Source organism: Ricinus communis, chromosome 4 (assembly GCF_019578655.1).
Source record: "Ricinus communis isolate WT05 ecotype wild-type chromosome 4, ASM1957865v1, whole genome shotgun sequence".
In the NCBI taxonomy this organism is placed as follows: Eukaryota; Viridiplantae; Streptophyta; class Magnoliopsida; order Malpighiales; family Euphorbiaceae; genus Ricinus; species Ricinus communis.
In genome coordinates this window covers 15,343,466-15,370,863 of record NC_063259.1, presented here as the reverse complement: position 1 = coordinate 15,370,863, position 27,398 = coordinate 15,343,466, and the positions used below count along the sequence as shown (strand labels likewise).

The following is a 27,398-nucleotide window of genomic DNA, read 5'->3' as shown; positions in this document are numbered from 1 at the left end:
ACAAATACGGTTCATCCCAATAATAATGCCTACACACAGATAAAAATCTTTTCTTTTCTTGTCATGTTAAGTTAACTCTCATAATACCACATGCCAAATAGTTTACAATGTCAGCATATCATGGCTCATGATTCACCACAAATAATTGTTCATCAAAGAAAGTCTTATTAATTACCTTTTTAGGACCAAATTTATCAAAATCAAAAAATCAACCTCGAAAGGTGATCAACAACTATATTTTCACTTTCTTTTTTTTATCTTTTATCCCTATATCAAATTCTTGCAATAAGAGCACCTACCTAATAAGCCGTAGTTTAGCATTAGGCTTAGTTAAAAGATATCTCAAAGCTGCATGATCTGAATGCACAATAGCTTTAGATCCCACCATTTGTCTAATGAAAAAACAACAACTAGAAATTCTTTTTCAGTTGTTAAATAGCTCATTTGGGCATCATCAAGAGTTTTGCTAGCATAATATATTACATGTAAAGCTTTATCAACTCTTTAGCCTAGAATTACTCATATAGCATAATCAGATGCATCACACATCATCTCAAAGAGAAGAGACCAATCAAGTGCCATAATAACAGGTGAACTAGTTAATCTTTCTTTCAAAGTGTTAAAAGCAGAAACGCATGCATCATCAAAGATAAAGTTAACATCTTTAGCCATAAATTTAGTTAAAGGACGAGCAATTTTAGAAAAGTCTTTATTAAAACGCCTATAAAATCCTGCACGGTCAAGAAAATTTCTAATGCCTTTTATTGAAGTAGCAGGGAGCAATGTGGCAATTAAATCGATTTTTGCCTTGTCGACTTTAATACCTTTACTAGAAACCACATGTCCTAGCACAATACCATATTTAACCATGAAATGACTCTTTTTCTAACTCAAAGTTAAGTTACATTCAATGCATCTCTCAAGAACACGAGTCAGATTACTTAGACATGCATTAAATGAGGAGCCAAAAATTGAAAAATTATCTATAAATACTTCGATGCAGTCTTCTATCATGTTAGGAAAAAATAGAAAGCATACATCTTTGGAATGTTGTAGGAGCATTACAAAGTCCAAAAGGCATCCTCCAAAACGCAAAAGTTTCAAAGATCATTCTTTTGTCTTTTCTTGATCTTAAGGTGTAATGAGTATTTGATAATATCCTGAAAGTCCATCAAAAAAATAGTAAAATTCTTGTCCTGCTAAGCGCTATACTATTTGATCAATAAAAGGAAGATGAAAATTATCATTCTTTGTTGTAGTGTTTAATTTCCTATAATCAATACACATTCTCCACCCTGTAGTTATTCTTGTGGGAACTAACTCCTCCTTTTCATTCTTAACAACTGTTATACCCAATTTTTTAGGCACTACATGAACAGGGCTTACCCAATTATTATCAGGTATAGGGTATATAATACCCTCATCCCATAAATTTTGGACTTTCTTTTTTATCACCTCTTTCATATTAGGATTAAGTCTTCTTTCAGTATCTCTAACAGCTTTGAAATTTTTCTTTAAAATAATTATGTGCATACACATTATTATATTTATACCCTTAATATCAGAAATTTCCTACCCAATAGCTTTTTAAGCCTTCTTAATTCTCTAATAGTTGCCTTTTCCTCTAAAGAAGAAAGATCAGAAGCTACAATTACTGGGTATGTATTCCCTTCTCCCAAGAAGACATATTTGAATGTGTTAGGCAATTTCTTAAGCTCAACTTTAGATAGTTCATTAATAATTTCTAATTCTATTTCAATGGGGGAATCTAAAGGTTCAATAGCGCTTTCATTAAGTGACACTAAAATAGCTTCATCTAACTTATCATATAAGTCTAAGACTTCTTCATCTAAATTTTCTTCAAATTTTTCCAATGTTAATGCAACTTCTAACTTATAATCCTTATCCTGTAAATATGTTTCATAAATAAAATAATCCATAGAATCAATATATGAATATTCATCAATTGATGTGCTAAAAGATATAGTTAGAGAATCAATGAACTTTCATTAATTGAAGTGCTAGGAGATAGAATTAGAGTATCAAACACTTTAAATTCTATAGTCTCTCACAAGACTGTCAAAGTCAGCTTCCCATTATGCGCGTTAATAATTGTCTTAGTAGTTGCCATGAAAGGTCTACCAAGGAGTATTGTTTGCTCATTATCCCTTCTTGATGTATTTTCCATGTCAAGAACTACAAAGTCAACAAGGATTATCAGTTTTCCTACCTGAATCAACAAATCTTCCACTATGCCTCTTGGATACTTAATCAACCTATCAGCCAGTTGTAGAGACATGGTAGTTGGCTTCAATTGTCCTAAGTCAAGTTGTGCATATATTTAATACAGCATTAAGTTGATGTTTGCTCCCAAATCTAATATAGCTTTAGCAACTTTCTTATATCTCATTGTAATATCGATTGTAAAACTCCCAGGGTCTTCTGTCTTAGGTGGTAATTATTGTTGGAGAACTATTTTTGCTATTTTAGATACCATAATTTTTTCATTATTCCCATATATCCTCTTGTTAGAATTAAGTTCCTTGAATAATTTAGCATAAGCTGGCATATTCCTAATAACATCCAACAAAGACAAATTAATGTTAACTTTAGAAAATATATCAAAAATTTCAGAAATTTACTTATCTTGTTTGCTTTCTTTCAATCTATTCAGGAATAGAATAGAAGGTATATAAGGCTCAACTACCTTATAAAACTCAGGTCCTGAAAATGCCTCATTGTCTTTCTTTTTCTGCCCAAGATTGGGCTCTACTCTTCATTCTTTCTGTAAACCTCCTTCAATTATTTCCACATTAATCAGTCCATCTTCTTTTGATGTACCTGCGTAAGAAGAATCTTTCTCCATTAAATTTTCAACATTATTATCAAATAACTCACCATCCTTAAGAATAATGACTGCTTTAGCTTGCTCAAGTCGGCTTAGTAATTTTTCTTTTTTATTTTTAGTACAGCTTCAGCAATCTGCCCAATTTGAGTTTCTAATCGTTCATTGAAGCTTCTATGGAATCAGTTTTCTTTTCATTCCTCTCCATTCTATTATGGGTAGCTGTCATAAAAGATTGGAGTGTTTCCTAAAAACTTGATTCTCTTTGAGGGGCTTGTCCTTGATTAAAGAATGGAGGGTTTTGATTCCTTGGGCATTGAGGCTCTTGATTTTGATATTAGAGTTGATTTTAGTTCCTCAGTATTTATGATGGATTTTAATCATTATTTCTTTAAGAGAAATTTGGATGGTTTCTCCATCCTAGATTGTAAGTGTTGGAGTATAGGTTATTTCTAGGTGGCCTTAAAATACCATCAAATTAACCAATTTATAATCATTTTCTACATAATTCTTATAAGATGAGCAAACATTAGCACACCACATATACCACATACCTCATTGCCTTGTACATTCTTAGTTGCAGCAAGTATCCTAACTTGTTTAGTTAATTCAACTATTTGCATAGCCATCTCATTATTAGATATAACTTCATTCACTCCTACTCTTTTTATTCTCATACTCTTTCGTTATGAATTTATTCAAAACATCTCAAATATATCATAAACCTCATCAGCAGTTTTTTCTAACATAACATCCCCAGTTGCATTGTCAACCACACATTGATATTGTTGTGTTGGACCATCATAAAATGAATGGTTGATCACAAGAAGTGTGTATCTATAGTGTGGGCATTGTAGTAAAAGTGATTTGAAGCGTCTCATGCTTCATTTTAATAAAAGTTGGAAATTTCACCCCTTAATTCTTTGGTCTTTTGATGTGAGTAAAGTCTACTCATAAATTTTTGATAAACTTCATCCCAAGTTCCCAATGAATTAGGAGGCAAGGTCATCAAGCAAGCCTTTACTTTCTCTTTTAATGAGTAAGGAAAACATCTCATCTTTAATTGGTTTTCATTTAGTCCAGATAATGGGAATGTATGAACTATGGCATAAAATTCCTTAATAAATGTTAATGCATCTTTACTAGGCATACCATAAAATTAATATTAATAATAATAATAATAATAATAATAATAATAATAATAATAATAATAAAAATAATAACAATAATAGTAATCATAACAATAATAATAATAATAACAATAATAATAGTAATAATAACAATAATAAAAATAACAATAACAATAATAACAACAACAATAATAGCAATAATAATAATAATAATAATAATAATAATAATAATAATAATAATAATAATAATAATTAGAATAATAACAATAACAATAATAATAATAATAATAATAATAATAATAACAATAATAATAATAATAATAATAATAATAATAATAATAATAATAATCCCCCTTCTTGCTTAGGAAAACAAATAGATTTTCAAGCAACATATCTGCATTTCCTTTGAGTTTGCTCTAACCATAAGTAATTTTGCATTTTGCATCAATACTCTTAATAATCGACTTGGGAAGGATAAAAATAAACCCTTAATATACCTAGAAATGCCTTTATAAAAATAGACCCTTAAATTTTTAATCTAATGCAGTCTATAGTTTGTAAGTTTTACTGGAATTGCCTTTCTCAATCAGAATTAGAAACATTAATCTGAGAGAATTTATCTATAATAGTTTTTCCATCTAACCAAGGGTTAAACTAAAATTAATAATTAATCCCATTTTGGCCAATTGACTAGGCGGATTGCATTTTTAGACAAATTTGCCAAAATTAGAAGATTTGGACATAATGGTCACGATGTGATAAAATTTGAATTTTTAATACCAATGGGCCACTCAAACAAATAGTTGGAGAATAAATTTGTTCCTCGCCCAGAACATTAAGAGAAAAAATGGCCATTTTTCCTTTTGGATTTGGTATAGGTGTTAATCATGGTTGGTTTCTACGTTATTCTTTAGGACTGAAATTGATAGAGGTTTGTTCTTTTTAACAAATAGGCAGCACACTACGGGCATACCACTAATACATATCGTTTGTAATATGACGCAGTACCTGAAATAAAATACTCTCGCACATTATTTTCAATAACGACTAAGTTGTATGCTAGTGATTCTTTCTTTTAAGTTAAAATAGATTAATCATCTCTCCTTCAATCAGTCTCCAATAAAGTTTTGGAGTTTATTTCTTAAGGTAACTTCTCTAATAATTTCTCTTTTAGTAATTCTTTTATTTATCTTGTATCTTTTGGATTTTGCATTTCCCATTTTGATTTGATTGATTATCAAATTATTCAGTTGGATAGAATTGGGCTTTTGGATTTGCCTATTAACATTTTGATAATCTAGGGTACACTCTCTCAGTCATTTCATTAAACATTTAGAAAGCGGTACCAACTTGCTACATAATTCAATCTTTCTGCCCTTTTATTTGGGAAAGAGGAATTAGTTTATATGGATATCACTAATCACAAGTTTTGCTAGTTTCATATATGAGTTAGGAGTTGGATCTCATTTATGTTAACCCGTATTTTGCAGTGTTTTGATCATTTAAGGAATTTGGATTGTAGAATTCATATTTTTCTGCCAAGTTTTAGAAATTCTACGATATCCATGCAAATAAAGTTTGATTTGAAATGAGAGCTTGAGTCATTGACAATTGTGCCAAGTGGGGACCCATTAAAAGATTAATATGTAGGGCTTGTGTGAATAATATTATTATTTTTGGAGTTTTAATTAGAAGGTTGCTGTTTGAACTGGTTTTGCATTACATTTATAGAGAAATAAAATATCTTATTTTGGAATAGTTAGCATGTTTTAAAATGTTTTTGTTCGAAAATAAGTAGGTTATGACTATTAACCTTTCATATTCTTGTTTAGAGAAGTAAGCTTAGCAAATATTTCTTTAACCCTTCATTTGAACTGAGATGGTAAATGGTTTATGATCTTTTTGGTGAAAGCTAGTATCTTTAATATTGTGGACCACCAATAGCAAATGGGAAATTCAAACTCTTAAAACCTTGTAGAATCTAGGAAGATGTGTTTCAGTGGTGTTGTCTTTACATGATTAAACTGATATTATTTCTCATTTCTGACTTTACAACGCTTATTTTTTTTAAAAGCACACTTTTTGATTAAGCGATGCACTTCATTGATAATTAAAACTAGCATTATTAAGACTAAAGAGTGGGCAGAAAGGGTCCATTTCTTGTTTTCCTGTAGCTGGATCCTTAGGAACCCTCCTTAGTTAGAATGAGATTCTAACTCAACACCTTTTAAGATTTTGATAGGAGTAGCTTTTTAGAAAGCCCAGTACGATGAAAGTTGGGAGCCATTTTTTGGAAGAGTTATTGCCTTACCCATATTAAAAAGAGAATTGAAGCCTTTGGCATTCATAAGTAGCATAGTTTATTAGATTATTAGTTTTCATCAATGCTTCAGTATCAACAAAACCTACATTATTGTTTCTTTGTGCAGAGAACTAAAGCCTTACCGAGAAAAGATACATGACAGTAACTCATTGAGTGGTGAGCAGAAGCTTCAAGTCCGGAGGTTGGAGATATCCGAAAAAAGTAAAGGTTTTTTAGAGTTACTGCAATAATTAACTGCTTGTGATTCAGTATTAGACAAGGAATTCAAAGAGCGGTTTTAAGAGATTAGCTCTTACGGTGATGATCATCTTATTTGTGTAATTGAAGATGACCAATCTGGGAAGCTTATTGCAACTGGGAGTGTGTTTACTGAAAAGAAGTTCATAAGGAATTGTGGAAAAGTTGGCCAATATTGAGAAAAATAACGCTAAAAATCACAGGAATATGAACAAACAAGCAAAAAAATTAAGAACACAAGGATTTAACGAGGTACGGCAATGTGCCTACATTCTCGGGAGCGATGAGCAGTTGTGACTATTATTATTATTAGTTAAAACCCTCGGGAGCCTCGTTGCGCTGCGCTCCACTCGCTCACTCCGCTCCGCTCCAGTATCTGTCCATTAAACTAGTATATGAGCCATACCTCACAAATCTCCACCTTGATGAATATCAAGCCTCTAAGTTTCTCACACACCAAAGTGGGTTGAGCTACCATGCTTATCTAGCAATTATAAACATTCAACAAGTCCAAGCAACGCATGAACTTATTGGTAGTAACCGGCTTAGTCAACATATCAACTGCATTTTCACTAGTATGAACCTTCTGCAATAGTATCTCACCAGATGCAATCAACTCTTTAATCTTGTAATACCTTACGTCAATATGCTTAGTTCTAGCATGGTACGCCTAGTTCTTAGCCAAATGAATAGCACTTTGACTATCACAATGCAACTGAAATCCACCTTGCTGAACACCCAGTTCCTTTACTAGCCCAATAAGCCATAAAGCTTCTTTAACAACTTTAGCTACTGCCATGTACTCAGCTTCAGTTGTAGATAATGCCACAATGGACTAAACTGTTGATTTCCAACATATAGGCCCTCCACCAAGAGTAAAAACATACCCAGTTGTAGACCTTCTATCATATAAATCACCAACATAGTCTGAATAAACATACCCTACAACTAAAGGATCATCTTGTTACTACCGAAAACAATTCCATGCCCTATAGTACCTTTCAGATACCTAAAAATCCACTTGACTGCTTCCCAATGTCGCCTACCTGGTTTAGACATGTATTTACAAACTTGACTAACAGCATGAGCCAAGTCAGGATGAGTACATACCATTACATACATTAAGCAGCCAACTGCACTAGCGTATGGAACCTTTGCCATGTCTTCAATTTCCCTATCTGTCTTAGGACACTGTTCTGAAGAAAGCTTAAAATGATTTGCTAATGGAGTGCTCATTGGCTTTGCTTTGCTTATCCCAAACCTGTCTAACACTTTCTCAACATAGCCTTGCTGAGATAACCACAGTTTTCTTGAGCCTCTATATCTATAAATCTCCATTCCAAGAATTTTCTTTGCAGCACCTAAGTCTTTCATATCAAATTCCTGGCTCAATAAAGCTTTCAGACCAAGGACATCATGCATATTCTTTGCAGCAATCAACATATCATCAACATACAGTAACAGAAAAATAAAAAAGACCATCATCAAAGCTCTTAACATAAACACAACAATCATACTCACATCGCCTGTAGCCAATCTGAATCATGTAGGAGTCGAGCTGCTTGTACCATTGTCTTGGAGACTGTTTCAACCTATACAACGATTTATGTAACTTGTAAACCATTTGCTCATGTCCATGTTGAGTGAACCCTTCTGGCTGCCGCATGTAAATCTGTTCCTCTAGATCACCATGCTAAAAAGTAGTTTTAACATTCATCTGCTCCAAATGCAAATCCCAACTAGCTACTAATTCAAGTATTACCTGATTGAAGTATGCCTAGCTACAGGAGAAAAAATTTCATCATAATCTATCCCCTTCTGCTGTGAAAAACCCTTTGCTACCAATCGAGCCTTGAACTTTTTCCCTTCTTTTTTTGATACTGCTGATTTCTATTTGTACACCCACTTGCACCCAATAGCCTTCTTTCCCTCAAGAAGCCGAACTGGCTTCCATGTATGATTTTTCTGCAAAGACTCCTTCTCCTCAACCATTGCACCCATCCATTTCTCTTTCTTCTGGCTAGTGATAGCTCCTTGGAAGGTAGCTGGATCATGACTACTAATGAGAAGTGCAAAAGTGACCATGTCTGTAAAACCCAATCTGCTTGGAGGCTTTACATTGGTGCTTCTCTCTCTATCTCTGGCTAGATTATAATTTAGCAGATCAGTTGTATTAGAACCACCAGATGTTGGATTTGAACTTTCAACTCTCCCAGCTGCTATTGGATGTTGTTCTAAATCCATCTGCAATGTATCTGAATGGAACTATTTTCTGGCACCTTGTCTTAGTGTTGCTGCAACATGAACTGTTCATCAAAGACTGTATCTCTACTGATCACCACTTTCTTTGCATTCGGATCTCAAAAGATAAGCAAAAATCCAACATCTGGTGCGTCTCTCTCTATCTTTCACTTACGGATTTTTGGTTGTCCTGCTTATCTGCATGTACCTGGTAATGAAAGATCAAAACTTGACCCAAAGTCCAAGAAATGCATCTTTCTAGGCTACAAGAGAGGTGTCAAAGGATACAAGTTTTGAGATTCGAATGCAAAGAAAGTGGTGATCAGTAGAGATGCAGTCTTTGATGAACAGTTCATGTTGCAGCAACACTAAGACAAGGTGCCAGAAAATAGTTCCATTCAGATACATTGCAGATGGATTTAGAACAACATCCAATAGCAGCTGGGAGAGTTGAAAGTTCAAATCCAACATCTGGTGGTTCTAATACAACTGATCTGCTAAATTATAATCTAGCTAGATATAGAGAGAGACGCACCAATGTAAAGCCTCCAAGCAGATTAGGTTTTACAGACATGGTCACTTTTGCACTTCTCATTAGTAGTCATGATCCAGCTACCTTCCAAGGAGCTATCACTAGCCAGAAGAAAGAGAAATGGATGGGTGCAATGGTTGAGGAGAAGGAGTCTTTGCAGAAAAATCATACATGGAAGCCAGTTCAGCTTCTTGAGGGAAAGAAGGCTATTGGGTGCAAGTGGGTGTACAAATAGAAATCAGCAGTATCAAAAAAAGAAGGAAAAAATTTCAAGGCTCGATTGGTAGCAAAGGGTTTTTCACAACAGAAGGGGATAGATTATGATGAAATTTTTCTCTCAGAGCTAAGCATACTCAATCGTGCGACTTGAATTAGTAGCTAGTTGGGATTTGCATTTGGAGCGTATGAATGTTAAAACTACTTTTAGCATGGTGATCTAGAGGAATGATTTACATGCCATACCAAGGGTTCACTCAACCGGACATGAGCAAATGGTTTACAGTTACATAAATCGTTGTATAGGTTGAAATACCTCCAAGACAATGGTACAAGCACCACCCTACATGATTCAGATTGGCTACAAAGCATGTGATTATGATTGTTGTGTTTATGTTAAGAGCTTTGATGATGGTTTTTTTTATTTTTCTGTTACTGTATGTTGATGATATGTTGATTGCTGCAAAGAATATGCATGATGTCCTTGGTCTGAAAGCTTTATTGAGCCAGGAATTTGATATGAAAGACTTAGGTGCTGCAAAGAAAATTCTTGGAATGGAGATTTATAGATATAGAGGCTCAAGGAAACTGTGGTTATCTCAGCAAGGCTAAGTTGAGAAAGTGTTAGACAGGTTTGGGATAAGCAAAGCAAAGCCAATGAGCACTCCATTAGCAAATCATTTTAAGCTTTCTTCGAATGTTGTCCTAAGATGATAGGGAAATTGAAGACATGGCAAAGGTTCCATACGCTTGGTCGCTTAATGTATGCAATGGTATGTACTCATCCCGACTTGGCTCATGTCATAGTCAAGTTTGTAAATACATGTCTAAACCAGGTAGGCGACATTGGGAAGCAGTCAAGTAGATTTTTAGGTATCTGAAAGGTACTATAGGGCATGGAATTGTTTTCGGTAGTAACAAGATGATCCTTTAGTTGTAGGGTATGTTTATTCAGACTATGCTGGTGATTTATATGATAGAAAGTCTACAACTAGGTATGTTTTTACTCTTGGTGGAGGGCTTATATGTTGGAAATCAACAGTTTAGTCCATTGTGGCATTATCTACAACTGAAGATGAGTACATGGAAGTAGCTAAAGTTGTTAAAGAAGCTTTATGGCTTATTGGGCTAGTAAAGGAACTGGGTGTTCAACAAGGTGGATTTCAGTTGCATTGTGATAGTCAAAGTGCTATTCATTTGACTAAGAACTAGGCGTCCATACTTCTTCTGCAACCTTGCCACCTAATGATGCCCGTGGTGATTTGTTGATAAGGTAGCACGCCAAACTCACAGCCTCTGCCCATAAGTTTTTATGAAGCCCTGCATTCAGTCTCAAGCATCTTGCCCTTTCAGTTAAGGACCTGTTCGTCCTTTCTGCAACACCATTCTGCTGTGGTGTCTTGCGCACTAATAAATGCCTCTGAATCCCATACTCCTCACAAAATTTATGAAACTGTGAATCTGTGTACTCAATGCCATTATCAGACCTCAAATACTTGATTTTTCTACCAGTTTGGTTCTCCACCTCAGCTTTCCAAAGCTTGAATTTGACCAAAACTTCAGATTTCTGTATCAAGAAATACACCCAAACTTTCCAAGAAAAATTGTCAGTAAAAGTAACATAATATAGAGATCCACCCAATGACAATTCCCTAGTAGGGCCTCACACATCAGAATGCACATAATCAAGAATCCCTTCAGTTTTGTGCTTTCCAGTCGTGAAATTAACTCTAGTATGTTTTCCAAGAACACAAAACTTATAAAAATCAAGCTTGCAGCTTTTAACACCACGCAGCAAATTTCTTTTATGCAATTTAGTCATTCCACGTTCACTAAGATGACCAAGACGCGTGTGCCATAGTTTTGTATTATCATCTTATGACTCAACAGAATGAACTCCACTCGCTCACTCTGCTCCGCTCCAGCATCTGTCCCTTAAACTGGTATATGAGCCATACCTAACAAGCACATTGAAGATGTTGTGGTTGATTCCACTGCTCGAGGGAAACAGCTGAGAAAGAAAATTATCGCCTTCCTGACAAACCATGCTCGATCAATGGGATGCTATAAGGTTATTCTAGATTGCAGTATTGAGAACAAATCATTTTATGAGAAGTGTAGATACAAGCAGAAAGAAATTCAGATGGCGAAGTATTTCAGTTAAGAACTATTATCTTATCCTTCAAAAATTAACATTATGTATTTGATATCAGTTGCTTTTGTTGCTAGAAAGATAGGCAAAATTACTGTCTAGAGAAGATAAAAGGAAGTGAAGCAAAGATCCCTTTTTTTTTTTCTTTTTGAAAAACAAAAGTTTATAATTATTAGATGTCCAAATATCTATATCTGTAATACATGAAGATGGTGAAAGACAAAATTATTAAAAGGGCATTATAATTAATATTATTAAGATTAATTAATTTAATTTTTTTTACTAATTTAATATAGTTAATGAAAAAATATAATAGTAATATAAGAATGAAATTCGTATACAATTAGGACACTAAAAAATTATAAATAAAAAGATAAAGAAAAGTTATATTAATTAATAAAAAAGAAAATACATGGTAATAATATAGGTATAAAATTTATATACAACTAGGATCCTAAAAGATTATAAATAAAGAAATACAATTTCAACATGAAAAAAAAAAAAAAAAAAACTAAGTTTTGAATCGCAATGTGAAAGTGGCTAGCATCACCAACAAAACTTTACATTCTATTTAGTTGCATAAGGCCACGCATGGTCGCCACTTTGGGAAGTGAAAATGTATGACACATTCTTTTTAATGATTTGTATTGGTATTAATTATTTTTTAAAAAACTAAATTCAATTACTTGACAAATTAAGTAACTAAAAGCAATATGTGGATACTTTTGAATCTTGGGCTCTATAGATTTTAAACTAAAAATTAATTACTAGTTAATGCACAAGATGTTTTGTATATCTTCCATCAATAAATTATTTGGTTACATATATTATAATGTTGTTGAAGAATTAATATACGATGGTAAAAATAGAAGACTATAAGATTGTTGATAGAAAATTTAATTTTTTTTTTTTTATAAAAAATGAAATTTTTTTTACAATTTGAATACATTTTGTTAATATATTAACTTATTGAGTCGTTATACATATAATTTATAGGCTTTAATATAATCAATTTAGAATTTTTCACTTACAATTAAGAAGTTGAAAATTCTTTTTTGAGTCTATTTGGAATGACTCTCTTGACTTAAATAGCTATTTTTAATTGTAATTATTGTTAATTGATAAAAATTTGATTATCAAAACTAAAAAGAAGTTGGATTTAATAATAATAAATAAATAATTTGATATTTTATTTGTTAGAATAATTCATTAATTATTAAATTTTTTATTAGTACTAAAATTTGAATTTATTAACTGATTAATCGCATACATGTTTATAACTGACATGAGAAATTTGAAATAAATCACCAACTTTACATATTAACATTCTTTGTAGAAAAATTAAAATTTCTTTAAATGTTTAGTGAAAATGTAAAATAAAAATAAATTAGGATAAAACTGAAAAAAAAAATTAAAATAGATTAATACTTATGTAATATCATTATCTAAAATTAATTTAATTGATAATTAATATATTATGTTATAACTTTATATTGTGGTCAATAATATATGAATTTTTAACGATGGAGATAACTAATTTTATAAAAAAATATATCAAATAAAAAACATGACAAAAAAATTAAAAAAAATGATAAGTCAAGGTTTAATATACATTAGTGCTAGATTAAAGCTTTAATAAAAAAGAAAATGCTTGATGAAAGAAAAACTCAAATAGAAAGTCCTATTATATTATTCTTATATGAATATTAATTCTCAATACTATCATATTACTTCATTAAAACTAATATATTTTTATAATATATGTGAATCTTTAGTTTTCTTAAAAATACATTAAATTTATTTATTTCTAGCTATAAAAATATTTGGTATAAATTTTATAAGTTATAAATTGATTTTTTTTGTAGATAAATTTACTATAATAAAAGGATTTTATCATTATCTTAGCACTATAAATGTTTATAATGCTATATATATATATATATATATATATATATATGGATTTTCTGATAGGAGATTAGAGTAGTTTTCCTTAGAGATAGAAAATTTACCCGCCGGGTTTTATCAATTTGCAAATTCTATCCGAATTAGTTAAAAGAATGAAATTGGCCGATATTATGATAATACTAGGTAGTATATATATCATTATGGGAGAAGTTGATAATTGAAATGATAATTGATACAACAGAAGGACACGCTATCAATTCTTATATATATCTATATAGTGGTAACGAGTCAAATAGTTAATATTCACATGCAATGCACGTGAGTTAAAAAACTAGTAATTATAAAAGCATAAAAGAAAAAAAGAATTTTTAAACTGACTAAAATACTCTTGCTAATTTTATCCTAATTCTATATGTCATAGAATTAATCACTAATTAATCTTAATAAAATTAATTAGTGATTAATCTCTTGATTTTATAATAATAATAATAATAATAATAATAATAATTATTATTATTATTATTATTATTATCAATTTTAATTTAAATTAATTATCAATCAATTTTTTATTAACTTCTAATTAATTTTTAATAATAACAATAATAATAATATGAAAAAGGAAGAAAGAAAAAAAGAAAAGGAAATACATTAAGAGTTATTAATAAAAAAATAGAGAAAAACAATAAAGAGAAAAATGGTAAAATAAAAAGAATAAAAAATAAAAGAAAAAGAAAAAGACTAAAAAAGATACATGAGGAAGAAAAAAAAAGATATAGAAAAACAAAAGAAAATAGAAACAAAAAAAATAGAAAAGAATTAATGAGTAACAATAAAAGAAAGAAAAAAAATAAAAAAGGAAAAGTTGATAAAAGTAAGGAGGGGTAGAACAAAATATGATAGAGAAAAGAAATGAAAAAAAGGAGAGAGAAGTCATTTATAATAGGTTAAAATTAGCTTTGGATAAAGTTAATTATTTTTTTTGTATAAATTAAAATAAAATAAGCAAAAAAATTAAAAAGTGTGAGAATTGAAAAAGTTTAAAATTCATCACTAAATTTAAAAAAAGCGAGAAGAAAGTAAAAAAAAGTTCCAGGAAGAAGAGAAAGTTCGAAAACCCATCGCTCAATCTCTTTTGTCAACAGATTTGAACCATTTTGCTAAATTTGGCTAAAGAAAATTAAGTAGCCATATTTTAATTGATAAGAGTCAATTTGCCTCTTCAACTTGTGTCAAAGAGTTAAATAGATCACATTTTAATTTTTTTCAATAAATAGGCTATAAACTTTCTAATTTCAGACCATATTGATCAAAAAATTGAATGCTGACAATGCGTGTATCATAAATTTCCTTTAACGCCTTCATGGATCCTTCATCCTCTAAGTATATTCTAATGATCCAACTATGTATTGTTTAGACATGCAAAATAAAGTGAAATAGTTCTTTTTAATTGTCATTCCAAAGTTAGATTATAATTTTTCGCAATACAACTTCTCTAAGATGCTGGTAAATGATATTACTTTCAATTCTTTCTTGTTGGAAGATACTAATATTCCTTGCCCTCCAAATGCAGTTGATAGTAGCAGTGAATGCAATCCTTCAAACCCAACTTAGCAGAGATTTTTCAGAACACTTCCTGCAGAACCATGAAACTTCTCTGCTCCAAAGTCAAACATGATCTATTGATCTAACAAGCTTTCAAATGAGTTTGAATGAAACACTATGTTTAAGTCATTTCCGTGATTGATGTAGTCTGATAATGTTTCAAGAAGTCTGGAGTTCAGAGATTATTACATCTGATTTTAGCATTTTAACTAGCTGTGTAAAATAAAAGTAAATAAAATTAAAGAATTAGTTTTTCTATTAAATGAAGGGTCTGAATTATAGATTTTGAAAACTTTAATAGTTTATTTGTCCTTAAAAATAGTTTACAATCAAATGTGCCCTTAGCTATAAACATTAGGGGTAAAAATGCACCTTTTTCCTAACTTTATAGATAAATGGTGTGCCCCTAGCGCTGTCTCAAGTGGTTGGTATTAGGTAAGTCGTGGTAGGTACGATGGGCTTAGCTTTCCATGTCCTTCCCAAATCATAGTTTTCTCATAGCAGAGCAGAGTAGCCTTATGAACACAAACTCTCTATTTTCTTTTTAATTTCCTGAAAGAAACTTGAATTATAATTATACAGAAATCAATGGCAACTTACTCAATAGTGATGGATAGCATAGAGGGGTATACGGGCCTATCACCAGCAGCCTTCTTCACAATAGCAGCTCTAATGGTGGTGGTTTACAAAATGGTGTGCAGCATGTTTGTAGACCCAGAAGAGTTACATAATCATAAGCTAAGCAACAATCATATTAATGATCAAACAACACCTAGAATCTTAGAACCAGTTCAGTTAGGAGATTATGTTACAGAGCAAGAATTAAGAGCTTATGATGGTTCTGATCCTAGTAAGCCACTTTTAATGGCTATTAAAGGTCAGATCTATGATGTCTCTTCCTCCAGGTATTTGTTTCTTCTTGTTCTTGTTGTTTTTCTTTAATTCTTGTACAAACAAAATCAGTTATACTTTGTGTTGTTGGTCTGATGAAAAAGAACAAAAAAGAATGCAATTTTAGTAAATTAATATGAGATTGGGTAGCTAATAAATTTGGGAGAGTGAGTTACTCTAAGTGTATACACCTGAACGAACAACAATAGTATGGTGTTTTACGACTTGAACTTTGAATGATCGATACATGACATATAATGTGACATCTATAGGATTCGTGTATAGGCAAGAACATGTACTCTAGATACGTTAAGTATTTGCCAATGGCATGTAAGAATGTGGATGTATGCGCGCAGGATGTTTTATGGTCCCGGTGGACCGTACGCGAAGTTTGCTGGAAGGGATGCAAGCAGGGCTTTAGCTCTTCTGTCTTTTGACCCTAAAGACCTAACAGGGAATCTTGAGGGTCTGAGTGAATCTGAGCTTGAAGTTTTACAGGATTGGGAATATAAATTCATGGAGAAGTATGTCAAGGTTGGGCAGCTTGTTTCTGAACATACGAGGACTGAGGAAACAGATGCTGGAGAAAAAGTTGAAGAAAACCAGAAACATGAAACAAATGGAGAAGAATAAAAGCAGACATTTCTAAGCATACCTTTCTCCAGTGGAAACAAATGCAGTACGTATACATGTATTATAATCGAATCTAGTTCTTGTATGCATATTTTAAGATACAATGGTTAGTGACAGTCTTTTGTTTTAAGATAAGGCTCTTCTATTTGTTGAGGTTGATATTATCTCTTGTAAGGCTATAGAATACGGGAATACGCTTCTGCTTTTCTCCATGAATAATTTGAAGAATATGAAGCAAATTTGCTCTTGTTTAGAATAGATAGGTAACATTTTCTTTGACATGAATCCATAAGGTGCTAATCTATTGTAACAGCAGCAATCTCAATGAATAATCGAGAGACTATTGGAGTCAGATTAGTACAAGTGCCGTGGCTTTTGAAACTTCTGCTGGGTTATTAGTTAGGCCTTGGATAAGTGGTGTGAAAACCTTGGCTATCTTATCAATCTAAGAATTCTTTGCTTATTTTACAGTTACAGTGACTTGTGTGAATAATCTGGGCACCAACTGTTTTGTTTTTTTACCCCCACTAATTCTGTTCAATTGATCCATAAATTTATATTAAATTTTGAGACATGGATGGAGAATAAAGCTCTAATTTGAAATCTGATCTCTGATCTCCATTCATTTAATCTTCTTATTGAGCAAGAAGATGAAATTTGCATTCACATGAAACTCTAAATAACATTATCTGGGGATCTACAAAATTGCTGCATATTATCTGCTTAAAAATATATATGAACTATGTACAAATTTTTTTTACAAATGGGTATTAACTAATTCATTCTAGGATTATGCCAGGAGATTAGAACTTGGTTCCTCATCCAATGTAGTCTTGATTACCATTGAACTGGATGTTTAGATTCAATCCTGTTTCTGTTGCTGCTTGGATAAAAATTCTACCATCATTTAGCTAAGCTTCTCAGATGAACATTTTACTGTTAGTTAGCTCAGCAAATGATTTTTCAAACGAAAGCAAGTATATGTATGACTGACTATGTCAACAACTAGAGGGAATTGTAGGGAAGCAAACAATGAGACTGGAATGCAAGCAACAATAATAATTGGAAGAGTAGTCCATTCCAATCCATGGCGAAGAACAAGAAACAGTGTTGCCGTGAAAGCTACCATCATAGTAGTTATAGAGATGAAAAGGGTTGCAAGTCCCATGATTAGCTTGTTTGGTAAAGAATGAAGGAAATCTTCTTCCGCGTAGCGTGAAGTCAAAATGGAAAGAAATATCAGAATCGATGTGGCTGAGGAGAATAAAGCAAGTGCATCTGATATGACGAAAGCCATAAATGACCTTGTGTGAAGAAAAATAGGCCTTCCTGAATTCTCGTTGGTTCCTCCCGGTACAGTGAAGGCAGCAGCAAACATCACAGTGGCAATAAGTGTTGCAACAAGCATGCATGAAGAAGCAGTTTCTTTCATCCATTTCTCTCCTTCTCGCTTCAGTTTTTTATGTTCGATTGAAAATAGACACTCTGGAGTTTGCCCGTCAAAGTTTTTCATTTCAGTATATAGGGGCTGGACGATTTTCTCCACTTCCTGCAGCCAATACTCATAAATTACCTATATAAGTTAGGGAATAGTGGGAAACAAAATCGAACAAAACCTTAAGAGCTGTAGGAAAGGCATATCAAACCTTGAACCATAGCAATTCTCGTCGCAATTGCAAAGCTGCACCAGAGTCAGTATTGAGTCGACTTGGATGAGGTAGCTTTCCAGCCAAGTGCAACATGTTATTGTTGCTCTCATCTTTATAAATAGCTATGAAATCTTTTAGTGCCCCTAGCTCATTTATGAGATTAAAGACCTTTTCCTGTCTGTGTACAACTGCTGTATGAAATATACTTCTACTCTGCTCATCAACCTTCCATATAAGATCAGGATGCGAGCGGATAAGTATAGTGATAAATTCCACAATTCCGAATTCTGCAGCTGTAAATAGTAATCGTCTAGGCATTCGGATTAATTTCTTAACATCTGCATCATCTAGGCTTAAAGTCTGTTGCCAAAGCTGCCTTACTAGCTCAAGGGCTTGAATATGCCTCAACTTGATATTGTAAATCAAGTTAATTTCTGGTACTGCAATAAGTAACCAAATTATATGATCAACATAAGCTGATCAAACCTTGCAAGATGTAAAGAAGATCATAGCTGAAACTTACAAAGATAGGCAAGGCTTTTCCAGAGTAGAAATTTCACTGAAGATAAAGCTGCAAGAAGAAAGCAATTTGGAAAAATAATAAGTATTATTAATAAAGCCAACAATATTAACAAATTATAAAAACTTCAAAACAGTTACAATGTAGTTTCAAATTGCCTTCTAAAGAGATTTTTAACCTCAATGTCAAACAAATTAGTGTTTTCGAGAGAAAGCAAACCTTGAACTATCCAATGGGGAAAGTGATCATTGTTCATTAGAGGAGTTGAATCACATTGTAGTTCCACCTGGAGACCTTCAGAAATACATAACCTATTAACTAAACATCACAATAATTTCCAACCTAATACATGAATCATTAAATACAAGCAAAAATAATCAGACACACACATGCAGCATCGATATGAAGTAGTAATTCAAGTGAATGAAATTGAAAGAGAAGGAGATGCAAGGGAGCAACTAACATGAATATATACATCTCTGCCCAAGTCTTAGTTGAGTTCCGCTATAAAATGCACTTGGTTTTCTGGACAATACATGTAGAGCTGTCTCGTCATTCCCATCTCGAGCTATTGCTAGTTCAGGATGGTTTCGAATTAATTCCAATGCTACATCTGCTCAACAAAAACACAAATCTTTAACTTTGATATCCTTCATTTGCTGTGAAAAACTAGTTTCAGTGCATTTTTGAAGATGGAAATCGACTCTTAATGCCAAACAGAAGGAACTGGAGATAGACAGAAAAAATTGTACCAAATAGATTGGAAGTGATAGCAGCAATAAGAAGGCCAATACGATCCTCTCCAGAAAGATCTTTATCATCTGTTACAGAATAAAGATACCATACCATATCCCGTCTTCCCAAAAGAACAGCCATATAGAGAGGTGTAGCTCCTTGGCTACCTCTTACTAGTGGCAAAGTTTTGTTCTTATTCACCAACACTTTTGCTATTTCTGTAATTCCAGAAACAGCAGCAAAGCACAAGGCTGTGTTACCAACCTTGTTTTGTAGAGCCAAGTCATCTGGTGTCATTCTTTTCACTAGTTTCTTCACAAACAGTGTATGCCTTGCCCCAGCTGCAATGTGAAGAACAGTTTCTGAACCCCTTGTAATTGTTGCACGAACTGCGTGTGGATTCCATCGCAGATATGTTTTTGCAGTTTTCCAATCACCTTTGAGCGCAGCTACATACAAAACAATATGCCTAGTCTGGTTACTGCATTTTATCTCCCCTGCCATGAGTAAATCATTATCAGTATATATTATGCAGTGAAAACTTTTACTCTTTTCTTCCTTTGAAAGATCATATTAATAAAATCAGTAGCAATTGGTAAATTTACTCCAACAGCACTGTACCTGGATTTTCTGCAACTTGTGCTAGTGTAGGGGTCATAAAACCAGTTGGTGGTCGCGAAGGTTGATCTGCAGTAGCATTTGAGACTTGCCTTAGCAAAGGACTGAATGACTGAGACTGTTGATTTGGAAGCTTTTCAACATTAACTGTACCTTTCCATCCAGGCAGACTAGAGAGGTTTCGGCCAGCGAAAACCGACTGAAGATTGAGGTTTTGAATTTCGGAAAGTGGGATAATTGGATGCTGCAGTTTAGGTGGTAAACTGTTGAATAAAACATTGTTGTATAATACAACTGAAGAAGAAGAAGAAGAAGATTCAACATTGATTGTAGAAAAAGGGTTAATGTTAGAGTCATCTAAAGAAATATCTTTCATAGATATAGCTGCTGCATTGAACCTGCCATTAACATCACAAGTATGTGCCCTGAAATGCTGTGGAAATTTGTTATCACACTTATTCTCAGATCCTTCAACAGATCTTGTTTCTGGAAAGCATGACTTGATGGAGGGATTCTTTCTGAATTGAAATGAATTGGATTTTCTTGAAACCATCCTTTTCTTAATTTGAATCCTAAGAACAAGTCATATATCACGTGAAAATTAGTCATGAGTTTAGAATGAGAAATCTCTAATAATCTGCGAAGTCACTTTGTCTTTTCTCTTCATTAAATTGCATTACTTAGAGAATATATGATATGATAGGCGAACTCATAGACTGAGTTATGACCTGCCTTCGAAATATTATTTGTTTCGTCGGCTTATGGCCTCAATTCTATATCTTTTATAAGAGAAAAAAAAAAGGTCTTAAAGAGAAAAAAAATGATATTGGATTTTATAAAATTCAAGTCTTATCGATTCTTAATCAATTTGGAATATGGTATCATCATATGATATTTTCTTGTTTTATTTTCCTACACCGCTATTTCCTTCTACTATCAAAAAACTATTGATAATAAGTTTCAATGCATCATTAATATCATTAATCGCATTAGGATTTTAAAGTGATACTTAAATTTTTATTTTCATTTTCATGTACTTATTACATAAATTTTGATTTGTTCAGAGCCATTATTAATGTATATATATTAGATAAAAGAATAATATAGAAATTGGCAATTTTCCTATTAAGGTCTACAAATGGTGACCTTCTAAGTAACATTTTCTTGCCCAATGAATGATTCAAATAAAGTTACCAAGAAACTAATGGATTTCTTTTGAAAAAAACAAACAAACAAACAAACAGGAAAGAACCAAATAAATTGAAAGGAAATTAATGTATTTCAGAATTTGAGAAAGAATGATAAAAAAGAAAGAAAAAAATGCAAATATTTAATTTCTGTACCTTTCATCAGCATTTTCCAGGCGCTCCCTGCCTTTCAACCCATTCAGGCAATCATTTCTGTAAATTTTCTGTAACAATTTTCCATGGGATATTGCAATAAAATGGAAAGATGCAAGAAATTATAGAATTACACCCGTGAAAATAGAGGTATCAAAAATTCCAGTCCAAAATAGAGGTATTCAATTGTGTCCCATGAGAGACATATTTAAAAAATAAAAAATGTTAAAAAGAAATATTAGATATTTTTATTTCTTTTTTAAGATTAAAATATTAAAAGCAAAACCACATATAAATGCATAAATTCAGTAAACTATTACATAAAATATTGAATTCTAAGAAAATGAGTTTTTACTTAACCTTTAATTTAACAAGATATCCAACATTTTTTTAAATTTTTTTTTAAGCATCTAAGGTGGTAGTATGATGAGGACGGTTTTCACCTTGTTAAGAATGATTTATATATATTTAGAAACTTTATTATTTCAATTTAAATGTGCAAATGTTAATCTTTTTATCATTCAAAGATTTTTTTTAGATATAAGCATTAAGTTGAATATGTTCATAATAAACTATAATAATACACTTTGTATACTCAAAATATACTTCAACGATACTTTTTGTATAATCAAAATAAACTTAATGTAAATTCTATATTCATAGTATATTATGTATTCTTAACAATGAGGTTTGGAAAGTTGTTATCTTTCAACATGAAAATGCATGTTATATCAAAAAATTTATATACCTTATGTTTTCTTTTTAATGTCCATTCTGATGAAAAAATAAAAATAGATATTATATCCATATATATATATATATATATATATATATATAAGATGATTTAAAATTTAAATAAATAAAATTTAGTAAGAATCAGGATAATTATATACCTGAAATAAACTTGTTATATACTTAATATATATATATTGTTTACTGTATATTTTGAAAGTTGTTTTATAATTTTTAGCTATATATAGTATAAATTATATATTTTTTTAGTTACATACTGAAATTTAATGTATATATAATTGAAATTAAAATTGTTGGTTTGACTAATTTATATTTTTGTTTACTTTTTTTATATTTTTGAATCAGTATTTTAGCTTTTTTCGCTTTTTTTTGTCACTCTTATTAAGATAGTTTTTTTCTATTTTACTTTTTGTGTTAAATGCTATGAAACAATTAATGAATAATAATATATATCATAAATAAATTCTATATATTCTAACAAAACATAATTTAATATAATTTAGATGGATATTTGACCTGTCATTTGAAAAGTTAAAGTTTGATATTAATTATATAATTTCTAAATTAACTAGTAAAAAATTACTATAACTCTTTGTAAATAAAATAGATTTTTCTAAAACTAGATTGAATGGTTGGATGAGATGAAATCTAGAATTTAAATTTATTTAGTTTTTATCTAATATTATTTTTTGTATAATTAAAACTTTTGAAGAGAATGCACTCTATACATTAGAGCAAGCTTTTCTTTCATTATATTTTATCTTTTTTAATGGATTTTGATGGAGAAACATGTCTAAAGAGGATTAAATATAAATTTTTATTGAATGTGACAACTAGTGAGACTTGATGCAGCCTATTTGTAATGAGTCCCATACGAAAAGAAAAAGTACATGCAGCCTATTTGTGCTGAGTCACGCGTGTATTTGTTGGTTGGTACAATAATTAGAATTTTATATTTTGAAGGTATTTTTATTAACTTTTTAAGAGTATAACTAACTGAGTTAGCCTTTTATGCATTTTCGTAGAACCCAAATATATACCCCTAATGTTTATTTAGGAGGCCCAACATCCAATTTTTAGTATCTAATGTTTATTTCATGAGACCAATAAAATAGTTAAACAACTTAATTGCACTGTTTCAAATATAAGGGCCTGCATCCAAAAAGAATTACAAATTTAATAGCCCAATTATAATATTTACATTATATATATATATTTTCTAAACAATGCTCCAATATAAATCTTTATTTTAGCCTTCATTCTTATTTTTTTTAAAACTTTTTAACTATTAGCATGAATTATCTGTGTTGTAAGCTAATCGAAAATTGTACTTAATAATCGAGTATCATAAGCCAGCCTGTCTCATCCTAGAAAGACGAGGTTGACCAAAAATTGATATCCACTATGATTGAGATTCCAAGAAAATGTATCTTAAGAGGATTCTAGTCATAGAGTCCGACCCAATATAGAACTCTGAAGGTGAATAAGAGTACAAATTCTAATATAATTAGGACAATATAAAAATGTGAAGTTTTCTCCTAAATAGACTAGAAGACCTTCAACGTCTATATAAGAAATGGAGGCACCATATTTATAAGTACATGCAATTTTACACACTTGTACACTTTAGCCATCTTTACACAAATTACTGACTTTATCATCGGAGTGAGTGGTCGGACAACCCTGTCCGACGCTTTCTAACATTTCCTTGTAGGTACTCTAGAAGATCCATGTTGATAACTCGTCCTAGCCAACAAAGTTATCAATTGGCGCCGGCTGTGGAAAATTTCATACAAAAGCTTTGTTTTCCTACCTAACCAAGTTAAATAGCAATCGATCAAGGTCAGAGTGGAGATATTTGTCCATCAGGAACTGCAGATGTAGCCAGCAATTTCTCGGCTGGACCTCAACTTCCTTCGCAGATCAGTCAATCATCTTTAGGTTCGTTGGACCTGTCATCCCAACCTCCCAGCCTTGGAGGAGAAATTTTTTCAACGACTTCACACCGGAGTAAATTTTTAGTGGAAATTACACTTGGAGAGGTCCATAGAAAAAAGAGACGAGGAAAGAGGAGATGTGAATGTGATCTTTGATAGAGCTATATTCGTTACTAAAAGCTCTAAAAGAAAGAGGCGAGCATGAGAAGCTCCCGCATATAGTTTTCTTAGAAAAAGATGGAGAAGGGATTGAGATGCCTCACCAAGACGCCTTGGTCATCTCAGGATTCATTGAGAACTACTGAATAAGGAGGCTATTTATTGATCACGAAAGTGTAGTCAACATCATGAATCTAGAGTGTTATAAGGCCATTGGTGGAAGAGTAATGAATCTGAAACCTTTTACAACACCATTTCTAGGTCTAGGTAGCCAACTAGTGCAACCTTTAGGAATTGCAGAGTTGATTGTGGAGCTCAGGCAGGAAATTGGAAAAGCGGACAGGATAAAAGGGCTAACTAAAAAGTTGCGAACTTCATTCATGATAAGCGACATTCCATTCACGTACAATATAGTTTTTGGATGATCTATGCTGATGGAAACTAAAGTAGCCATAAGCATTCATTATTTAAAGCTAAAAATACCAACTTCTAAAGGGGTTATAACCGTGCTTAGCAATCAGAAGATGACAAGAGAATGTTACCTTACTAACTTAAAGGGATCATGTTAAGCACTCCCTGTAGAAGCTTCATTACATCTAACCGATGAAGCTCTAGCAAAGGCAGAGCCATTGGGAGAATTAAGAAAATTGAGCTTGGGTGGGGAGCCAGAGAAGTCGGTCCACAATAAGTAACTCGGGGTATAGAGCAAGTGCTTATAGAGAAAAAATATATGTTCACCGGCTCACCCTCCGAGATAGTTGGTGTAGATCTTAGCATCATCTCCCATCAGCTGAATAACTTGTCAAGCAGAAGAAGAGAAGTTTTGCTCCTAAAAGGCATATCGCCATAGCGGAGGAAGTTAATAAACTGATAAAGGCGAGATTCATCAGGCCAGTAATGTATCCAAATGTGGTAAAGACTGGGTAGCAAATATGGTATTAGTAAAGAAGCCAAATGGAAGAGGGTGAATATGTGTAGACTTCATAGATCTAAACAAGGCTTGTCCAAAAGATAGCTATCTTCTGCCCAATATTAATTAGTTGGTGGACTCCACCAGCAGCTGTGAGGTTTACAGTTTCATTGACGCTGCTCAAATGTATCATCAGATTAAAATATTCAAGTCGGATGAGGAGAAGACTTCTTTTGTAATAGATATCAATATCTTTTGCTACACGGTTATGCCTTTTGGTTTAAAGAACGCTGGAGTGATATATCAAAGGCTGGTAAATAATATGTTCAAAGACCAGATTGGTAAAATTATGGAGGTGTATATAAAAGACATGATTATCAAGTCAGGTCCGAGGATCATGCCAGAGATTTAAAAGGAGCATTCAACATCCTAGAGAGTTACAAGCTTAAATCAAATCTGAGAAATGTGCTTTTGGTATCAAAGTTGGAAAATTCTTAGGATTTATGATCTCGAAAAGGGGTATAGAAGCTAATTCCGAGAAAATAAAGGCGACCATAGAAATGAGGCTACCAAGCAATATCAAAGAGGTGCAGAAGTTAAATGGCAGGATAATCGCTCTTGGTCGATTCATCTCTTGTTTAACACGAAGATGTTTGCCGTTCAAAACCTTAAAGAATGTTAAGAATTTTGAATGGACAGAAGAATGCTAGAAGGCTTTTGAAGAAATGAAAAAGTTCTTAAGCTCGCTACCCCTACTCAATAGATCGCTGAAGGGGGAGACTCTGTATTTATATCTAGCAGCAACAAAAGAAATGATAGCCTTTGTCTTTGTCAGAGAAGACAATGGCGAGCAAAAGCCGATATATTACACGAGTAAGGTTTTGAAAGGGGCAGAGACTAGATACCCTATGATTGAGAAGCTTGCTCTAGTGATCATCATAACTATCATTAAGCTTAGACAATACTTTCAAGCACATACAGTAGTAGTCAGAACGAATCAACCACTAAGAAAGGCATTATAGAGGCCAAAGACTTCTGGACGACTAGTCTATTGCTCAGTCCAAGTGGGGGCTTTTAATGTTCGGTATGAGCCCAGGCAGGCTATGAAAGCACGGGTTTTAGCCAATTTCGTGGCTTAGATAAGCATGCCCGAAAGTATGAAAAGTGTGGATGAAGCCCTTGTGAAGTGGACATTACATGTCGATGGAGCCTTTAATATCGATAGGGCAGGAGCAGGGATACTCCTTAAAGGTCTGAATGATATCCAACTCAAAAGCTCGGTACAGATAAAGTTCAAAGCTTTTAACAATATTGTCAAATATGAAGCATTGCTTACTGGTTTAAAAATGGCCCTAACAGTTCGAACAGAGCATCATCAACGACTCATAGCTAATAGTAAATCAAGTAATGGGGATCTTTGAAGTAAAAGACCTCAATCTAGCCAAGTATGTAAGCAAGAAAAGCTATACTCAAGAGAATTGAAGAGAATAACGGTCAATGGAGTATCATCCAAGTCCCCCAAGATGAAAATAAGGAAGTAGACTTCCTAGCTAAGCTCGCCTCGCAAGGAGAGGCTAGCAGTAATGTCCCGTTCTATATACTTGAGGAACTTAGCATTACGAAGGAGGAAGTAATGGTTATTGAGGAATATGATTAATGGATGATGGAGATTATATAATACCTTGAAGAAGGAAAGCTACCAAAGGATAAGAATGTTGCAATAAAGATAGTGAAGACCTCGGCTATGTACTCTTTTCAAGAGGGCATACTATATAGAAATTCTATATCTCATCCTTAGTCTAGATGCATCACAAAAGAAAAAGCAGATTATGTCCTTAGAGAAATTCATGAAGGGATCTGTAGTGCTCATGAGGCAGCTAGCACCATAGCTAGAAAAGCTATTCTCTAAGGGTATTTTTGGCCGACCATGTAAAAAGACGCAAAGAAACTCGTACAAGTTTGCAAGAAGTGCTAAGAGCATCAAAATTTGTCTCACCTACCTGCTGCACTGCATTGTCCAATCACTAGTCCTTGGCCCTTTACATCATGGGGCATGGATATCCTCAGACC

General features: G+C 32.5%; 2 protein-coding genes across 2 annotated transcripts; one reads left to right on the top strand and one right to left on the bottom strand.

Annotated features, from left to right (window-relative positions):
• Positions 1 to 15,593: 15,593 nt before the first annotated feature.
• LOC8289495 (membrane steroid-binding protein 2) lies at positions 15,594 to 17,059 on the top strand. The gene is made up of 2 exons (XM_002523602.4): positions 15,594 to 16,088; positions 16,431 to 17,059. The coding sequence occupies exons 1-2, from the start codon at positions 15,772 to 15,774 to the stop codon at positions 16,705 to 16,707; spliced, it is 594 nt and encodes a 197-aa protein (XP_002523648.1). The 5' UTR covers positions 15,594 to 15,771; the 3' UTR covers positions 16,708 to 17,059.
• A 342-nt stretch (positions 17,060 to 17,401) lies between these two features.
• LOC8269587 lies at positions 17,402 to 21,746 on the bottom strand. Its single transcript, XM_048373449.1, has 8 exons — positions 21,573 to 21,746; positions 20,233 to 20,801; positions 19,629 to 20,108; positions 19,340 to 19,489; positions 19,096 to 19,170; positions 18,880 to 18,927; positions 18,354 to 18,796; positions 17,402 to 18,256 (listed from the first exon to the last, which is right to left on the bottom strand). Exons 2-8 carry the CDS (start codon positions 20,780 to 20,782, stop codon positions 17,651 to 17,653), a joined length of 2,352 nt encoding a protein of 783 aa, XP_048229406.1. The 5' UTR covers positions 20,783 to 20,801; positions 21,573 to 21,746; the 3' UTR covers positions 17,402 to 17,650.
• Between the last annotated feature and the right edge of the window lie 5,652 nt (positions 21,747 to 27,398).

What these genes read in the sequence shown, in the direction of transcription:
- LOC8289495 (XM_002523602.4), top strand. Translation starts at nt 15,772, where the DNA reads ATGGCAACTTACTCAATAGTGATGGATAGCATAGAGGGGTATACGGGC. An exon ending in TATGATGTCTCTTCCTCCAG is followed by an intron (nt 16,089 to 16,430) that starts GTATTTGTTTCT and finishes GTATGCGCGCAG; the next exon opens with GATGTTTTATGGTCCCGGTG.
- LOC8269587 (XM_048373449.1), bottom strand. Translation starts at nt 20,782, where the DNA reads ATGGTTTCAAGAAAATCCAATTCATTTCAATTCAGAAAGAATCCCTCC. An exon ending in TCCCCATTGGATAGTTCAAG is followed by an intron (nt 18,928 to 19,095) that starts GTTTGCTTTCTC and finishes TTCTTCTTGCAG; the next exon opens with CTTTATCTTCAGTGAAATTT. An exon ending in GAGAATTGCTATGGTTCAAG is followed by an intron (nt 18,257 to 18,353) that starts GTTTGATATGCC and finishes TATTGGCTGCAG; the next exon opens with GAAGTGGAGAAAATCGTCCA.